This window comes from Anser brachyrhynchus (genome assembly GCF_964034855.1).
Source record: "Anser brachyrhynchus genome assembly, chromosome: 23".
Lineage (NCBI taxonomy): Eukaryota > Metazoa > Chordata > Aves > Anseriformes > Anatidae > Anser > Anser brachyrhynchus.
Genome location: NC_137716.1, coordinates 3,347,261 through 3,366,434, shown reverse-complemented (window position 1 = coordinate 3,366,434; position 19,174 = coordinate 3,347,261). Strand labels below are relative to the sequence as shown.

At 45.9% G+C, this 19,174-nt stretch overlaps 1 protein-coding gene across 1 annotated transcript; it reads right to left on the bottom strand.

Moving 5' to 3' along the window:
- Positions 1-183: 183 nt before the first annotated feature.
- SUGP1 (SURP and G-patch domain containing 1) lies at positions 184-19,121 on the bottom strand. Its single transcript, XM_080565913.1, has 14 exons — positions 18,853-19,121; positions 18,484-18,655; positions 17,789-17,892; positions 17,134-17,361; positions 15,355-15,478; positions 14,645-14,748; positions 12,851-12,974; positions 10,521-11,041; positions 5,613-5,719; positions 4,790-4,967; positions 4,423-4,529; positions 3,444-3,589; positions 1,849-1,978; positions 184-1,328 (listed from the first exon to the last, which is right to left on the bottom strand). Exons 1-14 carry the CDS (start codon positions 18,875-18,877, stop codon positions 1,302-1,304), a joined length of 2,097 nt encoding a protein of 698 aa, XP_080422039.1. The 5' UTR covers positions 18,878-19,121; the 3' UTR covers positions 184-1,301.
- Between the last annotated feature and the right edge of the window lie 53 nt (positions 19,122-19,174).

The window sequence follows — 19,174 nt, the reverse complement described above, 5'->3', positions numbered from 1 at the left end:
CCTATCTTTGTTTCCCAATCATCCATGCTTGGTGCCCATGCTGATTAGCCACACCGAGTGCAACCTCCCCATGCACGAAGCGTAAGGAGGGCACGTGGGGCACCCTCCCCAGCGGCCAGCCCAGCTCCATGCATTTCCATTTCACACTTCCATTTTCCCCACAATGAACCCCTACCGAATGTATGGTTTCAAATGTTTTTATTGAAAGCCAAGCCCTTGACTCTACGATGTTAAGGAAAGTTAACAAAGAGAGAACCACATGCCAAGTAGTTGGACTGAGGAAAAACAAACGCCTCCCCCAACCCAAAACTTAATTTTTCATCTAGGATGTTTGGAAGGAAAGAAATCTAGAATAGTCCTTAGCCTCCAAAAACCCAAGGCAAGACCGCTCTTTCCAGTAATTCAGTGATTAAAACTAAGGAACAAGTGAGTTTTATTTTATTTACAGATTGAATGAAGAAAATCTGTACTTGTAGAGGAGTTTCATAGGACAACAAAATGCAAATGGCCTTTGATAAGCTGCGTTCGAAGGCTTGGTTCTTCATCACCCACATCCACGCACAGTGTTAGCGAGTCTCTCGTTTTGCTAAGAAGCTGTGGGTGAACTTAGTGTTCAAGAAACCAAGAGGCTGTCGCCTCTGAAGTTGAATGAACATCCCCTGCGCTCCTCAACCCTTGCAGTCAATGCTCTGTGCACTGATCCACACCTCTTCTTCCACAGGACAGAGGTAAAACAACTAGGCACTGGTTTTGCAATGTCAGTTGGAGGTCAGACTGTACTTCAGGCTTCATGACACCATCAGAACCCAGTTTGTCAGGGAATAAAGACTGAACAATAGCCCCAAGAGTTGGGTTGGTTGTCATATTTGCAATAAAAAAAAACAAAAAAAAAGAGCAGCACAAGCTGCGTTATCTGAACAACAGAGGACCTGCCGTTAGGCAAAAAATGCATTCCTTGTAAGTAACATGGCACTCAACTATATACAAATGGAGTCCCTGAACTATTCCTATCGGTATCTTTGGTGCTACCCTTCCACTCAGCAGGGCACCGTGTAAAAATCTCCCTTCTCACCTGCTCTATTACCCTTCCTGAATCCCATCCAGGCCTTGTTACAACACGGTTGTCATGACACTCGAGTGTGCAGTGAGTGGGTTCACAGGCTGTTCTTCTGGGTGAAAGATGGTATTGTGACTTCAATAAGTTTTACGATATTAGCAAATAAGAGAATGATAACGTAGTTTCATAACGTTTCACAGTAAAATTACAATTGTTTTGAAAATACATTGTCCCAAAAACATTCTCAGTAGTAAGGTCGTCGTGGATTGTTCTGCGGGGAGTAACAAGAGAAAATTAATCAAAATTGCTGTCTTCACAGAACAATGAGCATTTGAGCTTAATTATCTGAAAAAGCCACTGAAACGTGACATTTCTGACAGCGAAACCTCAGATTTCCCATCAAAAGTTACAAACGTAGTTTTCTAGGTGTGCTGGCATGCTGAAGTAAAGGCAAATGCAAACCTGAAAGCCTTCTCCAATCAGGAAAACAATTATTCAAAATAAGCCACGGATTCGTGGACGACCCATCTGCTTCCTTTGTGTGCAGCATCTATACTTAGTAGTACCAGAGAAAACTAAAGCCAGCAACTTTTGTATTAAAAAAACACATAAGGAAAACTGTGCATCTGTGTATGTTTGGCTAACGACAAGTTGATTCAAAATGAGAATGAATCAAAGAAACTTTCACAGCATTTGCTCACTTGGTTACGTACTAGGAACACTCCCACCCTTATAAGATATGCACAATTCCTCAAAGGATTTGTCACTTTGGCTTGTCTGGGACACCTTACCAGTGGATTTGGTCGGAACCGGTAGGCAAGCATCATTCGTTTACGGAATGCCTCGTACTCATCATCCTCCTTGGTTAGCTCTGCAGGACGATCGATGCCAAAACCGGCTCCATCCACAGCAGTAGTCCCCCTGTTTGGAAAAAGGGAAGAAAGCTTCCGAGGTAAGCAAACGTGATCACCTTCCCACTCACCGAAAATACCGTCTGCCTCCTGCTGTTGGAGCTCAGAGAACAAGCGTCAGGGAGCAGTGGGCATCATCGCACAGAGCACCGCATCGAGACCGACAGGTAATACTGAGCAGATTATTGTATTTGCCACGTTTCTGCGTTGCCCTTCCAGATCAATGATGCTTGCTGTTGTTAGATGGAAGCAGTAGTGTCAACATGTATTTGCTTAAACTTTTAGAGCTGGAACAGAAATACTGCCTGTGCTTTGGATGCCTCCCTACTGAATGATGCTCTGACTGGCAGGCTAACCTTCGGCAACTGAAGGCGCTGGTTTTGTACCTCAGTGACTGGAGGTAGACAGAACTGTTAACAACGTGCCTGCCTCCCATTCCTTCACTCCAGAACAGTCCAAAATTGGAAACAGCCCATTTCCATCTCCATTCGAACCTTCTTGTCAGTCCTGCGAACATCAGAGATGGTAGAGCCCAAGCAAATCACCACCCTTGTTCAACCATGGTCAGGAGCTGCCTTCCTTCTGTTGTTTTAAAGCCTTGCTGTTTTGATCACAGTGATCTTTTATCACAGGTCTTCTCTGAACAAATAAGCATGCTGCCAGAGAGATCTTCTTGCAAAAGAGGAGCAGAAGCGCTTTGTAGAGTTACTTTATGTTGTGCAGTAAACAAACAACTGTTATTTATAAAAGGATCTAATGCTAAAAAATAATTCAGAGCATTTCCTGCCACTGGTTTTGAAGTTCAGCACATGCTACCAACAGACGATCCATCTAAAAAGACGTTCTAACCTATTTTTGGATGGAACTCTCCCAAAGATTTTTTTATATATAAAATGTGATCAAATCAGTAAACTTCTGTGCAAAAAAGCAACATCAAGAGAGCTGCATGATCACACAGAAAGCTCTCTGCTATGGACTATGCTATTTTTCAAACGTAGGTCTATCAGTAGCATATATTGGTAAACGCCTTCCATCCACAGTACACCAGGGACTAGCTAGCAGGCATCAAGAGTGTTCAGATGCAAAAGGCATGTTCTTTAATATTTAAATTTATGACTTTAAAGACATGCCCTCTGAGAGGTGAGGTACAGACGGGTGTTATCTTCATTTTATAGATGGGGAAACTGAAGAGAAGGCAACTAAGAAAAACACACTATGCAAATTGAGATTTGAAACAAAACACTGGCTCAGATCAGACCTCCTGCCTGAGACACAGTAACAAACCCAGTCCTTGTGGGGAGGGAACCCCAAATAAATCAGAAACGATTTTTCTCCTTTGCTATGAGGATTCCATATTCCGTTCAAGTGATGAATTGCAGTCACATTCACTGCAGCTGCTTCCAGTAGGCTAGGGTAGGAGCATCAATTATCAGCCTAAGAGGAAAGGACTAAATCAATAGTAGAAGAACTCTTACTTGCTGACTGGGTTTTTAATCCCCTGTCCATCTGAGCCAAGTCCCTCGCCTTCCTTCCAGCCCATCTTCATTAGCATTTGATAACCTATGTTTTCCACAGTCAGTTTGAACTCTTTGTATTCAGAATAATCTGGTTCACGTCCTTCCTGCAGAGAGACAAAACGCAGAGTTGGCTATTTTGTATATGCACGTATATGCCTATCTTTGTGGGTCAAAAGAGGGAGAAACCAGCTTCTGCTACTGGATGCTAGGGTGGTTCTGACAGTTAATAACTAGCATGATTTCTTGGGACTCCATTTCTGTACCACCACAGAGAACAGGTAAATAATAAAGCACTGCACAGCCATGCATGCCCTACAACATAATCTGCAAGAAGCAGGGAATGCTACTGTGAGATTAAGCTGAGACACATTCAGCTCCTTGAATTTAAAGTTGCTCACTGGATCAAGTTTCAGATACGGTTCTTATATAAAACCAGGATCTCCAGGGAACGTCAGAACCCATGCCAGTTACAAGAAAACATTATCACGGATGCCAGCATCAAGAAGTTCTACAGTTTAGGAAGAACTGGCAGGTATGAAGTACTTAACATAAGCTTTTTGTGTGCTTTATGCTTTTGCTTTAGTACAATTGTCCGGATAAAAACTCAAGTTTTCCTTGCTTGGTGTCAGCCACTGCTTATCTTAAACAGGAATGGCAGACAAATGGGGGGTAGTTGTAGAGGTTTGTCTCTAGTTTCAGCTAACTCCCAAATACTGTCCCAATAGTCTGTTCTCTACCACATCTGTTTCTCTGCAAAGAGCAAATAACTAACCCCTTGTTTCCTACAGAAATAACAGGGCTCCCAGTGAAGCACCTCGAAGCAGCAAGGTAGCTAACTGCTCTGACAAAAGGCTAAACGTGCTCGAGGTCTCTCTCTTATTGCTGCAGGACAAATAGGAAGCATTGCTACTGCCCTGTGAAATCTCTGCTATTTCACCTTCAATGCCTTGAACGTCTCCATGAATTTCTCCAGCTCATCCGGTGGAAGAAAGTCTCCGATGAAATGCTTCCCTCTGCCCATCTGGGTCAGCTGCTCAGCCCACTCTGCCCGAGAAACAAAGAGAAAACAGCAGTAACGCGGCGTTCTTTGACTCGAAATTTCAGAGAGTTTGTGAAGCATAAAGCCTCACAGGAACAGACTGTTATTATCTCCACTCAACAGGGAGGGAAGCCACGGCATGGACCAGTGAAAAAGTGACCCCTGTAACTCCCATGCTAACAACATGATCTCAGACATCTCCCCCTGGAGGCCTCTGTACAACTGCAGAGCAAGCAAGGTGTTTGCCTGGCAGCTCCCCACACACCTCGCGTCTTGTCCATCTCCATGCGTCGAAGCTGATGCTCCCACGTTCCCAGCTCGCTGTCTACCTCTTCGTCGCTGTCGTAGCCATGCTGGTGCTGCTGAATCGCCTTCTCCCACATCATCTGCATTTCCTGCATGGCTTGCTTGTGCTTCATGATCATGTCGTACATCTGCTGCATCTAGGGGAAGAGAAACAGAGACAAACCGGTTTATAGGCAGCAAAGCCTGCCACAGAGGCACACAATTCGGGGGTAGAGCCCACGCCTGCCTCAGCTGCCGTTCAGAACACAGGTTATGACAACTACAGGTCCCAACGGGCAGCGCTGCTGCTTGATCTGATCCGCTCGCTTCTCAGATCAAACAGGAGCACTACGTGCTGGGTCCTCTGAGAGGCACCTTGATATTAAAGCTGCCATCGTATCACCCCCCCCAGTTTGAACACCCCCCTGATGTTCCAGCAAAAGCCAATTCTGCTCCCACTCCGCCCCAGCCTGCACACATCCCCTCACCTTCTCCCCAGTGCTAAAGCAATACATAACCAGCTGCAGACGTGACACACCAGACCTTATAGATTTTGGGTTTTAGTTTGGTAGCACAGCAATTGGCTGGCTTAATTCGTATTCCCCAAAGTCCTCTAAGATATTTCTGCTGACTGCAGCATCACATGACTCTTAGACATTCAGCACAAATCCTAGAGATTTATTTGTGGGCCACTGGAAAACTTTCCTTGCTATCTCCACCTCCATCTTCCCATCTAACTCTGCCACGCTGCAGCACAATATGCAGGTACACGAACGATTTTGGAAGTATCTTCAGGGCATTACCTCCTGCTGCTCCTTCAGCTGTTTCTTCTGGGCCTCGGAGAGCTCTGTCACACCCACCAAGCCAACCGGTTTCCCTTTTTCATAACCAAGACCCTTGAGGTCCTGAACTGAAATAAGCACACGTAAAAAAGACTTTCAAAGATCTGAGACAGCCGCTGAGGCCAGTGAAACCATTCCTCGAGACCCCCTCGTGAAGTTCCAGACCCATTTCATGGTTCCTGCATTCAGACACTTCGCTGTAGAACAACCACCTGGAGGGACTTAAAAGAGGTAGGAAAGCCCCTGGCTCGCACTGCCCTCGCCAGCCAGCTCGGAGCAATCCCTTACCACAGCCCAGGGCTCACACCAGCAGGCTGGCAACCCACGTCTCACATCCCCAGAGGTCACGCTGCATGGCAATCTGCTATGACACGCTTTAAAAATTATTGCTCCTTTCATCTTAATTCTCCTCCTAAGGCTTCCTCATGAACCCAAGCCACGGCAAAGAGCGATACTTAATTATTCAGAATTGAGGCACGAGGAGATCTGAGCCTGTCACCATATTGTTCAATCTGCGCACGTAAGTGTCTGCTGATTACTATGTAAACAGCAACTTCATTCAAAATGAAAAGCAAAATGACCACATTAGAATAAAGACATGAGCATTATGCTGCTTTGGAAGTTACCATTCCCCAAGGAGATTTTAGTTTCTAATCTACAGGCTCAAGAAGAGTATTGCTAGGGATGTCGCCACTGGTTTCAAAGAGGGGACATTTTAAGTCTCTGCTCGACAATCCCACTGATGTATCCTCCTTTTCCTGCAGCATCCCATTTGGAAGCTCCTCCTTCGGAGTGACTTTTGCTGCTGTATCAGGTAAACCCTGAAATAAGATATTATGATTATCTGGGCAGGAAACCCGCTGATTTAAAATGACCACACGACACCAAGTTCAAAGCACAAGCTAAAGGAAAGAGAGGGGAGGGAACAGAAAGGAAGCCTATCTGTAATTGCTGCACCATGAAAAAGAGTAATATAAACATTGCTGGGGCTGCAAAAAAGAGATTTACAATGGAGATTGCCTTGCAATTGTGGTTCATATATATCTAGCAGAGCTGGCAGCTCCCCTCTAACGCACCTCAGAATTAAGATTCCAACGGTTAAATATTTAAGGGATTAAAAGAAGAGACACAACCACACTTGAAAGCACGTTGCATTTTTCAACACCAGGAAAAGAATTTCCTCCTAATGACTGCAAAAACCTCAATTTGAATGTAAGTCCAGACTACAGTTAAATGATGCTTCATTAATTATTCATTATCTATTAATTATGAAGCCCAATAATAATAGGATCATTGTTCATGACACCAAATGTCTACACAGCATGCTAATTAGGCCCCAGGGGTCGTCTTCTCCCTTCCCCTTATTCTCACCCAGGGCAATTGATCTGAGCACTCTCGTCCCCCTCCTTTCCCGCATGCTTTTGGCCGAGCGTGCCACAATTGGGAAGTGGCTTCCTTAACTCCAGCCTCCCAAGGAGAACATGAAACAGCACATCCAGCCTCCCTCGCACAGCCAGAGCCTCTGCACATTCGCACCAGCACCGGCAGTCAACTCTGCAGGAAGAGTTATGTAAAACACTGCAAGAGGTTTTCTGAGAGCAAGGAAGCAATAAGTGGTGTTGCACCAGGTTTGGTGCTAGGATAAGCACTTTCAGCTCCCAGGAAATAAGAGCAAATAGAAAAATAGACCTATCTACTACTGAAAAAGAGCCTGATTTCGGTCTCAGAGAGCAGCGACATTTAGAGACAGTTTTGATGAACACACTACGCTATTCCATGTAAAACCCACTACAAAGAAGAATCCATCCCCAAACGTTATGTGAGACTGGGGCACTTCAGCATCAGCCCTAGTCAGAGATTCACCTCCTGTCTCAGGGCATGGGAAAGCTTTCTCTGAATGCACCGAGGAAGACTCTGCCCTTCACAGAGGTCAGCAGCTCTTTGGCTTCATTCTGAATTGCATAAACACTCAGGCTAAGAGCCAGGCATGGCTCTAGAGGCCCTACAAGCTGGTAGCTCGCCAGCATATATAACCACCTTAAAGGAGAGAGGTGAGACTGTAGCATCTTCTTTTACACCCCAGAAAGCATATGCCACTGCTGCTTCCTGTGCTAAAACTACATCTGGTTCGTCTGACTGCTCTGGTACCTTGCAGACTTTGTGCTGAGATGATGCTGAAAGAGTCACTGCAGAAATTTAGCTCTGGGGGATATTTTTGTAGTCTTGGCCCAGAGCATCACAATACAGGAAGAGTTGACGGAAAAAGCAAGGCTCTGCCTTAAGTCTACATTTGAAGATAAAAGAAGAAAAACTGTTTATAAATAAGATGTCAATGTATTTGCATAAAAATAGATAATGAGATTTATAAGTTCCTTACACCAGGCAACAATATGCAGAAGATACGAAGCTGCTTCTCAGCCTCCTGTTCAGCAGGTTTGGGAAAAGTATATTTTTCCCTTGAATGACATCAGCTTTGCCTACAGGGTTAATGGTGCAGTCTATCTGCAGCATTGGCAGAAGACTACCTGAAGGTTTATCCCTTTCCCACATGCCCAAAGAGGAGCCTGTTACAACTGAAGCGAATGTCCTTTAAGAACAGCAGAAGAAATTCCAATAAAAAAGTGCCTGAGTTGTTGTCCTACAGCTTAAAGATCTTAATTAAAAATAATCAGATGCAAATCAGTCCAATATTAAGTTTCAGAATATTCTAATGACAGCCTATAGTATCCCATTAGTCCACAGAATCCACTAATCACAATATCTGTGCTCTGTTCAGCTTTTTAGACATTATAGCCCCTGCAGCATATATGCAGTTAAGCGTTTTGATATCAATAAAAGAAGAGCCTTGTTTCTGTCCAAAAGGACTACATTTTCTCCTCTCCACGATACTGATCTATTACTAAGAGGATACGAGAGGAATCAGAACAGCCCTCCACTAAATCCAGAACAATTGCTAAGGATAAAGGACTAAGATGTAGATATTTAGGTACCAAAACGTATTGTGCAACTAACCTTCCAGAGGACTAGGGGTGCAATTTGGAATTCTCTTCACCTCTCAGGTTGAAGATGTTAATTCTAGAAAGGGATTAGTCCATCTGAACCAATAAAGAAAAATCCTTCCCCCTACAGAGCATTAACAGTGCATTAATGGTTGATTTGTTATGCCTGGCAAATTGTTTGCCGTCCTTTTCTCCTACTTGACACAAAGCCCTGTAGAAAGTGAGCACGAGCACAGCTAGCATGTCCCTGTCTAATTAAGAGAAGACTAAAAGAGCCAGGGGAGATTTCAGCAGGAAGCATGCTGGAACGAGCACACGGATACTCTTGCAGGCCCTCACTGCAGCAGGAGGCATTAAGATGGAATCTGATGCTTGTTTTGATAGCGCCTGCCCAGCTTCATCATCTAAGCTTCATTACTGTCTGCAAGAAAAAAGAAATTACTCTAGAGGTATGAAATAAGACTTTCATATCTGATTTCTGGATTACTACAAGCAGCAATTCAAGGTCAAATGAACGAGCTATCCAGGTCAGTATCTTGTCCTGTACATACAAGACGTATAGGTAAGAATTCTGCATAGGGCTATGATCAGAAAGCCAAATGATGTAGGAACTTCTCTTCATCTACATTTGAAGTGCTGGATGAGGAGATTGAGCGCTTCCTTCCTGACCTCTCTGCAGAGCCTACAGACTCCGTGGCATATACAGCCAACCCTACACCTTATCCAAGCCTAATAATCAAAGCTATTAAAAGGTTGAGAGACTATGCCCTCTATAACCCAGCCAAAGCAGAAGACCCACTGACTTGCTGGAGCAGTGAATTCTACAGACTGGCCACGTGTTGAAAACTGCGTGTGGTCTCACCCTGCAGCTCTGGAAATTATACCTTGTTTTCTATTACTTGCCCCACTTCATCCGTTCTGTGATTGCTCTTTGAAAAAGGTCCTTATTTAGACAGGTACTTATTATTTCTCCTGCGACTCTAATGCTGCGCTACTAATTCACTCAGTTTGCCAACACCGACTGCCTTATCTCGCATCTTTTCTTTCTCCTTCTCACATCCTTTCCCCATACCACGCTAATTGGGCAAAGGATTCAAAGGCGCCGTCTTAAATGTCTGCACTCACCTGTTGTCCTTGGATGACTCAAGTTTTGTATGCATCTCTAACTGTCTGCCTAATTACCTACCCGCACATGCACAGATGGGCCACAAGAGTTCAACCTCTGAGAGCTCGCTGCAAGTGCCTAGACTGGAAGAATTATCTTCCAGCACTTGAACAGGGCTGCACCCCCTGGGTGCACTTGGCAGGTGAAGCAACAGGGGCATCAGCCTCACCACTGGAAGAGGACTGTGAACCCTGCCTGTAATCAAATGAACTGAAATGGGTATAAATTGGAACGGGGAGTAAGACTCGTGTCTGCCAGCACTCAGGGAGCAGCTATTCCCATTTAGCCTTCTGATCAGTTAGAGCGAGATGGAAGTGCTGCCCAGGGGTTTTATCCTACCATGGGGAATAAGCACAGTTCAGCTTTGATATTTGTTTTCTGACAGACACTCTTCCTGAAGTGAAATAGCCCTAAATAGTGTAGAGGCTGAGGCTCTAATGAGCTATAGCACAGCAGGGTTTTACAGATAGCTGAAGAACGATAAGATCCAATCCCTGGTGTCAGAGAGATAAAGTGGTTTATCTGGGTTTCCACACAGGGAGAGTTAGCTGCTGGACCCAGCTGAAAGATAGGGGGCTGGCGACCAAGGAGATTACAACAAGAGATAGACTCGCTGGATTTTCTGTTTACAAAGCCAGCTGGGCTAAGGCAGAACGCACCCCCCAGGAAAAACAGTTAATTAACCCAAGATACAGAGCCACTAACCTGAAAGAGGGGAGGGAGAATCCAGCTGCTGGATCAGCTGCGGGAGGGGCAACTCAACCTTGTCCTCCTCCGGCCCCCACCTGCTCTTCCGCTTCTTTTTCGTGGTGCCCGTAGCGGCGGCCGTAGCTGTCGGTGCAGCAGTGGTTGTAGCCGTCTCGTTAGGCAGAGTTGAGGAGGAGGATGGTGAAGGTGAGGGCAACGGCGAAGGCATGGGCAAGGGCACGGGCAGCGGTGGGGGCACTGGCAAGGGCAACGGGGACGGCACCGGCAAGGGCACTGGCAGGGGCAGAGGGGAGGACACGGGCAAGGGTAAGGGCAGAGGTAAAGGCAAAGGGGAGGGCACGGGCAAAGGCAAGGATGATAAAGAGAGGGGTGACGGCGATGCCTCAGGACTGCTCTTCCTTTTCAGGCTGGACTCCGCAGGCACGGGGGCACTCGCAGTGCTGGTTTTGGCCTTACGGAACTCCTCCAGTTTCTGCCGGTAATACTTGTAGCCTTTGCTGTTTGGCTCATATAAAAACCTACGGGGGGGAAGAAAAAAAAAAGGACATTTGGATGTAACGGTCATATCCAGGGGTTGGATGTGGCACAGTTAGGTCAGGTCTTCTCTTTCCTGCAATGTTCTTGCACAGCTAGCCCTCCCGCACCCTTCCTTGCTCTCCAGCACCATCCTGTGTGTGCGTGCACGTACTGCAGCGTCCCACGTGCTTTACAAGGTAGACTGCAAGCCTTTGGGATCCAGAAGCGTACTTCCCATTCGTGAGCAAACCACAGCTATTTATGGTGCCAAATAAACACATGGTACTGAAAAGGATCTCGGTACGCTTGTGGAAATGCGAGGTCCTCCCCCAGAACACACTGGCCTTCCAATACACGTCTGGAAAAACTGCAAGGGCACCACAACATGTTGGATTTCAGTTCACAGAAGAAAACAAACATTCATGTCTTGCCAAGAAGAATGCCAAACCACTGCCTGAAGAAACTGCTCCCAGCCCTCTATTCAGGCTAGAGGTGTAGACATTAACAGCCTGCTTAATTATACCATGACTGCTCCTTCTGTTCCCTCATACCCAGAAAAAAAAAAAACACTGCTTTAGTTGCTACCCCTTCCAGAAATAGGCATCTCTGACCTTTTGGGTAAAATAAAGCTCCTTAGTCTCTGTGGGAAGAACATGAACAATCTTCAGTCTAGCAGCAATGTAAAAAAAAAATAAATAAAAAATTCAATACACTCATGTTTATTACAAATATATATTTTTGGGCTCCCTTCAAACACTTCACGCGGAAACTTTGTCTATTCCTAACACCTCTGCAATCTTCTTTTTGGAGAGGACCAGTTTAATACTTGATACATCCTCTCCTCAGGACAGTGCCTGCTCCTACAAGAAGACGTAGGAGACAACAGGTCTCTCCATTTATCGCTGCACAACAGCTACAGGCAAACACAAGCAGAACTCTGACATTTTAAAATGCACTAAATTTGATCTTGCATCCCTCCATTTGAATAACAGCATTAGGGACTGATTCAGGACCAAGCAGAGGGCAAGACAGGGCGCTCTGCATGGCAAATCTGATGAGACCTTAGCAGAGGAGGTAGTGTTTAACTTGACCGTGCTCAGGTGGGATCGTGGTGGTGTTTTAAAGTAAATAATGATGCAGCTCAAATATTAGCACATCTGTCGGAGGTAATTCACAACACAAGGGGACTACCCAAGGGGGCCAGAAGGCAGCCAATAAAATGCCAAAATATCAGCAACAAAATAAGGCTTCCTGAGCCCCACTTCCCTCCCAGAGAACACACCAAATTGTTTGTAAGAGCAGAAAAATGAAACAAGGATGACACCAAAGGGAGCCATTAAACAGCTGCCAGTAAGCGCTGAAGGGAGCGATTCACATCTGATGTGGTAAAAACGATATTCCGAAGGGGGACCTAATGGTGAAGGACTACTACCTGCGCGTTGGTGAGGATGCTGCGTAAAGAGCAACCCAGGAGATTAATTGGGCAACAGCAGTAGGAGTGGTGGATGGGGGAACACAACAGAACCCACTTCTAGGGAACGGTTTAAAGGTTAGAATTATACCAGTACGTTGCAACAGCAAGCAGACTGGGAGGGGAGCAAGCCGTAAATTAACTGTGGAGAAAACAAACTGATTCCTCTCTCTCTGTGCCTTGCTTTAAATTGTGAAACTTCAGACTGCAAAAGTATCAAACTGCGTTGTCCTTGTAACTTCAGACTTCCAAGCTTGTCTATCATTTCCCCTTTGGAAAACAATAAAAAACCAACATCCAAGCCTACACACCACACTCAGCAGCAGGCTTCTTCCTTTACCTGAAAGCATGGTTCTCGCGGTTGTTCTGCAAGGCAATAGCTTCCACCTCGGGACCCCCGTCCGCTATGAACCTGGCCAGTTTCTCAGCACAGTTCTTTGTCTCTTCGTCCTCTGGGGGTGAAACTTTAAGCAGGCTGTCAGTACTGGGCCCAACTCACACAAGCAACAGTCAAAGCCTATCTGTTCTAAGAACCCCAAGAGCAGAATAAGGGCAAAAGGTCGAGTTTAATTTTTAGAAATATTAAACATAAACAGAGTTTATATCACAAGAACATGATAGTGCATTACGGTTGTACAATAAATCTGTAACCAGAGGAGTGCCCATTCACACATCACCGTCCTCTGTGCCAGGAGCTAGATGAGAGCAGATTAACAGACAAACCAGCTTTTGTCTCCAAAGATGGACACTCTTTTCTCTCTACTGCAGAGGAAGTTTGTTTCTTCCTCACGTCACGTACTTTTCCATAGTATTAAATCTCAGTACTAGCAATTATTTCTCATTAAAGGCTTTGCCACTGAAGTCCACAGGAGCAAATGGGAAGAAAAAGTGGCAAACTAATAACAAAAGTAATCCCATTTGCACCGACTGTCACTACACATCTGCTGGCCATTTTAGGGGAGGGCTGTAGGACAGAGGAAACTCTGTGAAACAGTCCCAATCCTCACCTGGAAGAGGTGACCACTGCAGCCTTAGTCCAAAGGCACAGAGAAGGCTCAGGCCGTTAATATTTCAAGCATATTTGATGTTTATAAGGAGCCAGGCAAATATGTTATTTAGCCTTGACAGCCTTATATGACATTTGCTACCTGCACAGTACCAGTGCCAGTACTCCAGTGTGCTGGCACAGGACCAGGAGGCAGAAGACATGATTATAAGCCACGGATAAGTCATAACTTTTCCTTGCTTCAATATTCCACACCTGTAAAGTATGGATAATACTGCTTAGCTTCTAAACTGTTGTATCAGCCAGTTGATATTGGTAACAAGCTCCTTCAGCCTACAGTCTATTACACCAAGATTTGTTTGAGCCGTTAACTCATCAGCATGACAGCTAAATTGCATCAATGCTGCCTTCCACAGCAAAGGAAGCTGACACAGAGAGGCTGAGTGATTTGCCAGGGCCACATGGCAAGCCCAAAACAGAGGCTGGACTGGAAGCAATAAATGCCCAACCCGCAGACCACGCTTCACCCAAAACGGTTTGTCTGCTAACAGAGTTAACCTGGTTCCACTGCCCGCAACACCTGCCTGCTGGCAGATCACCCACAGCTGCTGTTTTCCCACCTGGAATCACAGTCCCTTATTTAAGGGTTTGTGTCTCAAGCAGAACATAAAAGCTTTAGATAGGGAAATGGCAGCAGAAGCGAGGATTACGTTCAAAGAAACCTTTTCATTGATAACAAGTCAAACAACATACAAGAATAAGCACTTTTCCTTGGTGCATTTTTAGGACTGAAAGACTTTCCAGATCACACATAATGGTGAATCGTTTTAGCTCACTTTAAGTATTTTGGAGAAATACAATGCAAATCTCTTTCAAGAGCCTTTCACACAGAACGTGGTATAGAATGCTGTGGGCTTGGGGAAAAAAAAACATCTTGGCAACAGAGTTTGATGCCATAGGTCACCATCTCCTTTGATTTTGAAATTTTATTTACAGGCAGGCAGCCAGCCAAATATCCATTCCCACTGTTTCCAGGACAGAGCTTACATGCAATTACAGAGAGAGTGAAGAAAACAAACATAACTTCTGTAATTCATAGAGTATTCTCCGGATCACAGTCTTAATTACCTTTCTGAGAAGAGGATGCCTGAGAACTTTGATTCTCTTTTCTTATCTCTGCCACTTTCTTTCTGTAGTAAAGGAATTCTCTGCTGTTCTTATCATGTAAAAACCTAAGGTGGAGATGAAGGAAAAACAGCAAAAAAACATGCATCAGCAATGACTGTAAAAAAAACAACACTGATACCCTAGGGATGCAAACACCTCAGAACTAGAGAGAACAAAATAAATTACTCAGAATGCGCTTAAACTGTGGGTTACAAAGTCTTTAGCACGTATAAATACACATAGCTCTAACCTAAAGACTTGTACCCAAATGTTTTGTGTTACTTCACAAAGAAAAATAAGTAAGTCTCTCCTTTTCATGTAAGAGGGGACCCTCTGTCCTCAGCCACACAGCGTATCAATGGCAGAGGAGACAGGATCAGTCCCAAGAACCAGACCGGTGTCCCCACAGACTAGGTGCTGTGCATGCAGCCAGATCCCCGTGGCTATATCCTAACCGTCTGATCTGTGTCTGCAGCACCACCACAGCATCGCTTGCTGCCTCAGTTTCCCCCATCTATAAACCAGAAGCAATTACTTGCAACAGCGCTCAGATCCACCTAACGATAATTAAACCAGAAGCGCTCATGAGAGCTACGTGTACGAGGCTGATGTTCTTCCTCCTACAAAGAGGGAGCGTTCTGCTTTGGCAGACAGGTTAGCACCACACTTACGAAAAAGCTGGGTTATCCTTGTAGTCTTCCATAGCGACCTTCTCTAACTCTGGTCCCCCTTCAGCCACGAACCTAGCCAGCTTTTCCACCACTTGGCGGGTCTCCGCATCCTCTGGGGGCAAAACTTTAAGCAGGCTGTCAGTACTGGGGTTCAACTCACACACCAAACAGGCAACAGGTACATTACTTCTAAGAACCACGGCGACAGACAAAAGTAGAACGGGAACGGGAAGAAAAAGGATGAAATGGGGGATCCGGTCTTACACAGCTGTACAAATCACAATCTTTAGGTTACAGTCAGCCTCTGCCCTCCCCTGCTAGGAAGCTAATATTCTGACTAAATCCTTCCTACAAGGAAAAGCCTAAAAATTGGCTCACCGCAGTTTAGGGCGCAACTTCAGTCGCAACGTAATTTGCTTCTGACAATTCTACTCCACACAAAACACACGGTGGGAAGGAATGGGGTTTTTTAAATACAAAACCCCAACCACATTACTGAAGATGACAAATTCCAGTTCCCAAGACATCGTTCTGTACCAAGACAGCAGGGACAGCTTGTGTAGCTGGAGCATATAGTTCTTCCTACTGGCACATGCCCATGTCCCAACCCTCACTTGGAGGGAATCCCATCGGAGATGAGAGCTCAGTCTCCAAGAAACTGTATTTTGGCTTCTGCGCCAAGAAAGGAACCCACCAGCACTGACAGTTATTACAGAGCTGATGTAGGACACATTTGATGGAAACTAAACACAGACATTCGTCTAGACAACAACGTTTTGGGTAGGCCACTGAACACAGAGCACATAGGAGCAGAGGTTTCTGCACTGCTCTAGACTACTTGGAACCCAGGGTCCGTGTTCTGCCTTCACCCTCTGCAGCCAGCAGCTATTTATCACGTTCCCGCAGTGCATTTTATGCTTGGGTTCAGACTCGCTAAGATTACACTTTTATAAATCCCACCAGCAATAGCTAGACCTTACACGTAAACATGTAATGAAATGAATCGTGACACAAAGCTCAGTGTGACTTATTTAGCAGCTCCAATCTAATTTTATACTTGATTAATAAGTCCGTGTGAAATTCAGATTATTAACCAAATCTGCCTTCTGGCTTCCTAGCCTAGGTTATTCACAGACACACGGTTATTTAAGTGCTGTAATATTCAGCATTGATTTTATATCCTGCTTAAGATTCGAGACTTTTGAGGTGAGATTTTCTAGTGAGACTTTGGGAAGAGGCAGGAACTTTGATTTTAACCGACTGTACTTCTGTGCCTTTCATTTAGTATATGTATTAGTATTTAGCACACTTAGTTTTATTCATTTATACATGCATTTTTCCCCTTACACAACCACTCCTAAACTCAGGACTTTTCATCTCATACCATTAAAAAAACTAAAATTTCATATTAAACACAAACATTACACTTACATCTTTTTCAAGGTAACTCAGCACTAGCCATTGATGAATTCAACTGTATAAAAAGCAGAATTCTTATCGAGCTCTGTAATAATTATCGAGCTCCATTAAGAGTAGAATATATTCTCTCACCTTATTTTCACAGAAGGTTACATGCTGTTTGACTTGGTAACTCAGAGAAAATGATCTCCCCAGGCACAAACCAGACCCAGCCTAACTATGGTGAGTGGCCTATCTCCCATACCAAGCTCAGGCTGGATAAAAAACGAGGATAAAAAACCTTCTAAAACTCAACTGGTATCACTAGGGGAAGTGAACCTGAACCCCAAAACGAACAACGTAATACAAGGTGTTATTTACCTTTAATTTCCAACCACTGCTCATAATCTTCCTCCTCATCTTCATCTGGCGACTGAAACACACTGAGGCGGTTAACGACTGGGGTCTGTTTGGAATGGGAGTAATTCTTCGCTTGCTGCAGCATGCTGCTCAGGACCTGACCGGGGCGCTTCCCAAACAGCATAGGTTTCTTCCCAACGTTTGGTGCAGAAGCGTTTGACGAGTTATTAGTAGAACTTTGGGGAGGTTCTTAGAAAAGAATGAGGGGGAAAATAATTCCTGGGCATTCTTACTGTTTTCATCTCAGCAGGTTACAAATAACAAGTCAAGCAGTGACACAGCTGCAACAGGCTGTTATTTTCAGAGTAAGTTAAAGACATTGACTGGGAAAAGCCGCATAACTAAGTGAAAGCTACGATGATTTCTACAAAGTAAGATTCAAGCTAGAAGATGCTCATCTTTACAGCACCTATAGGTTGAAAGAAATACAGACATCCCTATCACATCCCGAAGAAAGACTTCGATCCAAATTTAAAGGGGTCATTGTTGCTTTAGAACTTACTCATACTGGTAACAGCTCATAGCAGGATTTCTAAAGGAAACATACACGAAGGCAGATCACACAAAGCTGGGATCATCACGAGAAGGAAGGCCTGTTGCTCAGAAGTCGACCTACCAGCACTCGACTTTTCCTTCTGCAGCTTGAGAAACTGCTGGAGGAAACTGCCATCATTAACAAACTTGTTGGAAACAGAGGCTTCGTTGTCAGCACCGTCATCTCTAAATAGAAAAAGAAAAGCAGGTGATGGTACACCCCAGTCCGCTTATACGCATTTATTTCAGACAGAAAATAAGATAAGTGCCAGCGATCCCTAATCTCTCTTATTTTGAGACCACACCTAGCTTTTCAAAAGCACAAGAAGCGTTCAGCTTGCTGCTCGGGGCATTTACCTCTGGTTCCCACCAGACTCCCTTGTTACCACATCGAAACAAGATTTCTACTTGCAGGGTTCTGCTGTTGTGCTTTCAGGAACTCTAGGTAGGCGTTTAACCATGGATTGTGCTAACTCTTAGGGAGTTACAATTGCAAAAAAAGTAGCAATTCAGAAGCAGAGGGAAAACATAATAGCACTAGGTTAAAAATGTTTGTCGTCAGGGCTTGTCTGTTAACATCAGCACCTGAAAAACCTGGGGAGATCAGTTAAACCGAAGGAACCCGGTGAGGCCAATCCCAACGTTTAACCCTTCGATTATCAGCTTCATCCTCGCCAGTGCTTGCCTCCCAGCACACGATCTTTGCAGAACTGCCCTCCCGTTTTGTCTGGCACCCGCCTTCTGCCGCCCCCCAGCCGCACCGCTCCCCTCACGCACTCTCCGAAGAGGGGCAGCTGCCGGATGCGCAGGGAGTTCTGCCTCTCCTGCTGCTCCAGGCGGGCCTCGATCTCCCTCTTCTTCTGCGCTATCAGCTCCTCCTGCTGCAGGATGTTCGCGGTCGTCTTGGCCGATTTGGACTGCGAGACGCCGAACCAGCGGCTGGCCTTCCCTGGAGAGGGGGGAAAAGGAGAAGAAGGGGGGCAATTAGCGCTGGGCGCGGCGCATTAGCTCCCGGGAGGGGGCCGGGAGGGGCCCTGAGGGCAGACCCCGGGCCTGAGGCGCTCCGGGGCGCGGATCCCTCAGGGGCACAGCGGGGCGCGGCCCCCCGAGGCCGCGGGGAGCCCCCGGGAGCGGCCCGGGCCCTACCCGGCGCCTCGCGGGGGTTGTCCATTTTGGAGCTCCCGGCCCACCATGCACCGCGGCCGGGAGCGGAGGGCCGCCGCCGCCGCCAAGGCTGCTGGGAGGTGTAGTCCGGCGAGGTTTCCGCCTCCCTCCCGGATCACCGGGGCCGTGCGGAGGGCCGAACCGCTCCGCTGAGGCGGGAGGGCCGCGCCGCGCTCCTTCCTCCCCCCTCTCAGCACTCCTCTATGGCGGCGCGCGCCCAAACTACAACCCCCATGATGCCCCGCGCGGGCCTCCCGCCTCCCCCACCCTCCCCGCGTCTCCCCGCCGCAACGCGCGGCGGACT